Source organism: Ipomoea nil, unplaced genomic scaffold (assembly GCF_001879475.1).
Source record: "Ipomoea nil cultivar Tokyo-kokei standard unplaced genomic scaffold, Asagao_1.1 scaffold1250, whole genome shotgun sequence".
NCBI classification, from domain to species: Eukaryota; Viridiplantae; Streptophyta; class Magnoliopsida; order Solanales; family Convolvulaceae; genus Ipomoea; species Ipomoea nil.
Window position 1 is genome coordinate 830,860 of NW_017617678.1, and position 6,652 is coordinate 837,511.

The 6,652-nt window shown below is 34.0% G+C and overlaps 1 protein-coding gene across 1 annotated transcript; it reads left to right on the forward strand.

Annotated features, from left to right (window-relative positions):
- Positions 1–3,281: 3,281 nt before the first annotated feature.
- Positions 3,282–5,896, forward strand: LOC109184209 (protein STRICTOSIDINE SYNTHASE-LIKE 3-like). The gene is made up of 3 exons (XM_019334269.1): positions 3,282–3,537; positions 4,387–4,650; positions 5,284–5,896. The coding sequence occupies exons 1-3, from the start codon at positions 3,299–3,301 to the stop codon at positions 5,774–5,776; spliced, it is 996 nt and encodes a 331-aa protein (XP_019189814.1). The 5' UTR covers positions 3,282–3,298; the 3' UTR covers positions 5,777–5,896.
- Positions 5,897–6,652: the final 756 nt, after the last annotated feature.

Consider the following 6,652-nt stretch of genomic DNA (forward strand, 5'->3'; position numbering starts at 1 on the left):
AAGCGGTTGGCCGGTCCTTCCCACCTTCCACCTTGCATTGTAGATCCTGAACTTTTTATGCTAACTCCATAACCTCCCGGACTTGGGCTTCTTGAGCAGGTTTCGGTTATTCACAACTACTATCGGCTATCTATTCGGGCCGGGGGAACCAACCTCCAAGTATTTTACTCATTGGGGCTTGTTGGTGTGGTGCTTGATTACTCGAATGGCTTTGACTCGCCAATGTACATTGGGTATAACTACTCGGCGTTGAGTACCAACTAGTTGGTTGTCATGATTTCAATGTTTAGATATGGCTGGAGGGTTTCATGGACAGAGCTGATCTAGGATTGAGCATGCTAGACGATTTTCTTGATTAGTGAGCGAACCAGGTCCATGTGTCCTTCCCAAAGATCGGTCCTGCTTGTTTCTTCTCTACGGCCGACCACAATCGGCAGGGTCCATCGTAGCGGGGACCATCCTAGGTCGCGCTATAAGGCATCTAGGAGGCATTTTGATGCTTCTACCACAGCTTGGCGGGGTCTCACGGGTCAACCAGGGGAAGTTTGGCGACCGATCTAACGGATGACAACACTTCTTCTTGAGGATCTTCTTCCGGTTCACTCTCCTCCGGCTATGTTAAGTGGTTGGACGGTACACGGAAATTAGGTCGGCTTAGGGTTTCATGTAGATCGGGGGTCGACCAACCAGATTGGATCCGTTAGCATGTGGTAACCATGTTGAGAGCTCAAAATTTGTGTTTCGATTTTCTAAAGGGGAACGGACACAAACTTTGCGTCTAGATCCCCACGGACGGCACCAATGTTGGTTTTATGACTTTTGGACACTCAACGACTAGCCAACACTACTGTTAAAATAACAAGTATATGAGAAATATAAAGAGAATATATAGAGAATAAATATTTTGTATTAATGATAATTGATTGTCTTTCACCCCATGTATGAGGGTCTATTTATTTATAAGTTTAGGCTAACAACCCTAGAAGAAATAAAATTCCTATACTGCCTCATATTAGGAGTTAGGGCCACGAGTGCTATTCAAAAGAATTGTATCAAAAGTATCAAATAATTAAAATTTTGAAGTATTCGATTCATTTCATTTTCCTATTCATTTTCTGGAAAATGAACCAAACACACAAAGACAATTTTCCGTTCTGTACTGTAGCCAAACACCGAAAAGGAAAATGGTTTCTGGAAAATGACTCATTTTTCAGAAAACATTTTCCAGAAGTCATTTTCCGGGTTTCCAAACGCACCCTAAGACTTTTAAAGAGTCATGTGGTATATATTTTAAAAGTTATGGACTTTTGTACACTTTTTAATTTTAGGACTTTTGTAGACTTTTCCTTCTCAAATATAAATAGTTGAAATCCAACCATCAACCCCAAGATTTCAAAATTTTCTTTCTAACAACTTTGAATGTTTTCTCTATCTATTTAAACTCTAGTTTTTCTCCCTATTAAACTTTATAAACCTATCTAAATTTAATAAAATTATTTTTTCTTCATTATCCCATATTTTTCTCATTCCTAAACTCTACCATTTTTTCACTCTCTCCTAAACTTTACAATATTCCTCTAAAAATTTGAAATAATATTATTTTTACTTCATTATTGCTTGTTTATATTGATTTTTATTTTTTCTATGAATTTTTTATACCTAACTTTCTCTAATTCTTCCTAAATACATGAACAAAGCAATTTTTTCATCCTTAAATTTTAGTATATGTTTCATAATATTCATATAAATACTTATATCTTTTGATTTTTATTCTTTTTATGTTTACATTTGTAATATATATATATATATATATATATATATATATATATATATATATATATATATATATATATATATATATATATATATATATATATATATATATATATTTTTTAACAACAGGTTACTACGAATAGCGAACTACTGTTCGAAACAACAATTTGGAGTTGCAAACAGTAGCACCTTGTTGTTCGCAGTCTCAAATTGCTATTGCAAATAATAGTTTTTTGCGTGATACCTAGCAATATATCAAGTATAATTTTTATATATATTATTAATATTAGATTTTTATTTTTTTTTTAATTTTATGCAACTTGTAATTATATTTTTAAATATTTTATTTGATCAATTCTTTTATTATAAATTTTATTGTTCAATAATATTGTTATGAATTTCTAATGGAATTTTTTTTGTTGATGATTATTAATAATATATATAAGTAATTAGCATATAAGTCTCAGCATACTATGGATAAAAATAATAATGTTGAGAATGTTGATGTAGGTGAAGAACTATATAATTAGAAGAATTTTATAATATATTATAAATGTTTTGTAAGAAAGTTATAAATGATAAGAATCAAAATCATTGAAAGTTTGTAAAGATGTATTCATATTAAATTTAGAATTTCAATGACTTTTGTAGACCTTTTAAAATAAAAAGTTGATAAAAGTCTATGAAAGTTTTTTATATAGACTTTTATCGAGTATTATAAAGTTTTAAAAAGTTTTGAACGACTCTATGAGAGTCAATTAAAGTTTATTAAAATTTATCATTTTAAAAGTCTTTAAAACTCTACAAAAGTCATGATTGAATACATCCCCCTAAATTCCGAGAGTGGTAGAGGCTAGGGATTGGCGCCAAATTTGGCGGACCAGTACTGGTGGCTATCTGCTCAGCTTTTTGGCAGGACGCTAATCTGGCACTCACCCATCGGCCAACCGCTGAATAGAAAGCTTCCAGTTAGGGTTGTTAGCGAACTGAACATAAACGAACGGAGGTCGTTGTTCGTGTTCATTTGTTAAGAATTTTGGAGTGTTCATGTTTGTGTTCGTTTGTTAAGCGTTCATTAGTGTTTGTTAATGTTCACACACATGTTCGTTAATGCTAACAAATATATTCATGAACGCGTTCGTTAACGTTCGCGAACATATTCGTTAACGTTCGCGAACATATTCGTTAACAAGCACATTCATGAATAACATACTCGTTAACCTTCATGAACATACTTGTTTACGTTCATATAAAGTACAAGGTCTATTTAATATTTTAATCCTTTTGCCCCTGTATTTTATTAATATCAAACTATAATTTTATATCCCTTTGACAATTAAAAGAAAAAGAAAATTTTCTTGTATTCTATTTTGTACACGATGTAGGAGTAGACATAGAGTTGCTAGGGGGTTTATTGGGAATACCAAACAATTAATTGAGACTCACCATCTTATCAATCTATATATATAAATCAATCCAATTCATTGGATCATCACCATCAAGTCTCAACTCATCTACTACCAATATGAAATCACTAACAATGTTCTGGATTTCCATACTTATATTCATTTCCTCTCCATGTGTGATTCATTCTCAGCCGCCTGGTATACTTCTACCAATCAAGCTCAAACTCCATGCTATTGGCCCTGAAGACGTAGCCTTTAATGGAAAAGGCGAAGGACCTTATACAGGCGTTGCGGATGGCAGAATTCTCAAATATTATAATGGCAAATTTATTGACTTTGCTACAACATCACCTCTCAGGTAACCTCTTTATTAGCCCTTAGAAAAAAGTAATTTATATATAGCACGTGAAATTTGTGTGTGACCGTCTCACAAATCTTTATCCGTGTGTTGGATTGCGTCAGGTTAATATACAAATATAATACTTGTATTAACAAATGTATTACTCCCTCATCCCATTTTATGTGTCTGGTTTGGTTAACGAGGCTTGAGTGAAGTTATTTTTAATCTAATTTTTCATAATATTAAGTTTAGTATTAGTATACAAAATTTATATATTTAAAAACTACACTAAAAGTACTATTAAACACAAAAAATTAAATTTAAAAATAGTAAAAAATACTAAAGAAAATTAGAAAAAAAAAAAAGTTGATTTGACCAATGAATAGTAAGTATGACAGATAAAATGGGACAAAGGAAGTACAAATTAGGAATAAAATGCTTGTTACTTAGGAAAACATAATATTTTTGAAAACAAATATAATACTTTTATATTTTAATGTAAAAGTATTACTTTTGTTTTTTGTTATCAAAAGTATTATATTTTTCCAAGTAATGTTGCACTTATAAAGGTAAATGTAATACTTTTAATAAAAAATGTAATATTTTTACATCAAAATGTAAAACTATTACATTTTTCTTTAAAAGTATTACATTTTTCAATATAAGTAATAAACATTTTTTTTATAATTTAGTATTGCTTTCATCTTGACCCGACTCATCATCTCACGCACAAAGATCTGTGAGACGGTCTCACACAAATGTGACTCGTCTTCTTTTAACATATATGACAAAATGCTATTAGAGGTTACATTTGGAACCTCATTGAGGACAATTTCGTATGTTAATATAACATTATTATTATTTCAGGACCAAGGTAATATGTGATGGAACCAATAATACAATTTTACAACTCATCTGTGGAAGACCTTTGGGTCTTGAGTTTCATCCTCGTACTGGTGACCTCTATATAGCGGACGTTAACTTTGGTCTTTTAAAGGTCGGACCAAAGGGTGGGCTTGCAACTCAGCTAGCAGCCGGTGTAAATGGAATAAAATTCAGCTTTACCAACGCTGTAGCCTTAGATGAATCAACCGTATATTTTGTAGATTCCGGGTTAATATTCCTAACAGGGTAAGAGATGATAATATAGAGAAAGTGGTCAAATACGTACGATACATAAAAATTCAATTAGATCTCTGAACTTTTGAAAAGTGCAATTAAACTTATTAACATATTTTTTTCGTGTATTTAAGCTCTAAAATTCATTAATGACCTGCAATAGCATGTCACTGGAATTCCAATCCAACAGCTCTAAAGACAGTCCGACAACCAGTGACGGTTGCCAATTGCCTTTGAAGAAGGCTTGGTCGCCTTCTTCATCCAAGAAGGCGACCACGTTTAAAGAAGGCGACTACTGGTCCTCTTGAGGAGGTGACCGACGAACGACTCGTCGCTGGTTTTTTCTCCAGTTGTTATCAATGACGGCAGTCAACAACAATCGACGACGGTCAACAGCAGTTAGTGGCGACCAACGTTGATCTCGATAAATTAGACTTATTTGACTGATTTTTGAATAAGTTGAAATGTTTAATTACACTTTTCAAAAGTTCAAGAAATTAATTGCACTTTTGTATAAAGTTGAAGGACTTATTTAATCTTTTTCCCGGTAAAGCGTTGGTATATAATTATATATACGGAGTACTATCTATAATTAGTACATACATGTGTTGTAATATTCACAAACACTTTATGTGCAAAATGCAGAAACTTTACAAAAATTGCGCAGAGTGGAGACACATCAGGGAGACTGCTAAAGTACGAGATGGAGACGGGACGAGTGACGGTGGTGCTAAGGGGTTTGTCGGGGCCCGCGGGGCTAGCAATCAGCAAAGACAAGACCTTCCTGTTGATTAGTGAGTTTATCGCGAAAAAGATTACCAAGTATATCATCAAAGGTCCAAAGGCTAATACAACACAGACACTGCTCAAACTTGAAGGGCAACCAGACAACGTGAAGAGGGCGACATCAGGGGGTTACTGGGTGGCCGTAAACATCCTTAAACCGCCGCAGCCGCAGCAGCTTATTCCTATGACGGAATCCATTGCTGTCAAGTTCGACAGGAACGGAAAGATTCTGGACAGGAAGAATGTTACCTCAGCTTATCCTAATTCATTTAGTGCGTATTTAGAACACTTTGGTAAAGCTTATACCGGGTCATTAGTGCCGAACTTCCTTGGTGTCTACACCCTTAAATAAGTGCAATTTCCATGGACCATGGGGGCATAAACCATATTAATCTATAAAATAATCATGCCCACCCTTATTAAATATATATGCAATAATATTACTTGGACTCCCAAGTTCTACTCCCTGTAACGTTTTCCTATTTTATTATTATAATATTAATATAAATTATAATAATATTAAGTGTTTGTTAAGTGGTACATGCAACACTAATAGCTAGACTCCATTTATGACTAGGAGTCTGGTTAAGGTTTAGGAGACCTAATGACATATAGCAACCACATTGATGGCATGTAGTTATTTAAGGTCACCAGTCCTCTTACTGCTCACATTCATTCCTCATACACCATCTAGAGAGAGTACAGTTGAGTATAAAACAGAGACAAAACCATGAGATACTCACGTAGTTTCTACAATGTTGCAACGGCTAAGCATCAAGGAGGTTGCACGATCGTGGTAGAGCTCATGACTAAACTTCTACAGCTGCCACGACCTCTACACAATCGTGGCAACGTTCCTAGAAGCGCCACGAACCCCTGCACGATCGTGCATGGTTCGTGGCGGTAAGCTCGAATTCTATTTAAGTCAGAAGTGTTGACTTTTTGTTAGGGGGGAGAAGTGAGTTAGACTTAGATATTTTTCCTGATTTTAGTCATCTCAAAACACTTTCCAATCTAGAGAGAGAAAGCAATCCTAGGTCTAGGTAACTTCACAAACTACTTTGATCTTGGAACAAATCTCTTGATTGATTGAAGCAATTGTTGATTGATTGTGGCATTTTGATTGAAGATTGGTAATCTCTATATCTTTTCCATCTTAATTTCATTTTCATCTTCTTCATTTCTTCAATTCAATGTGCTTTCAATTTAAGAACATGAGTGGCTAAGA

What these genes read in the sequence shown, in the direction of transcription:
- LOC109184209 (XM_019334269.1), top strand. Translation starts at nt 3,299, where the DNA reads ATGAAATCACTAACAATGTTCTGGATTTCCATACTTATATTCATTTCC. An exon ending in GCTACAACATCACCTCTCAG is followed by an intron (nt 3,538 to 4,386) that starts GTAACCTCTTTA and finishes TTATTATTTCAG; the next exon opens with GACCAAGGTAATATGTGATG. An exon ending in GGGTTAATATTCCTAACAGG is followed by an intron (nt 4,651 to 5,283) that starts GTAAGAGATGAT and finishes TGCAAAATGCAG; the next exon opens with AAACTTTACAAAAATTGCGC.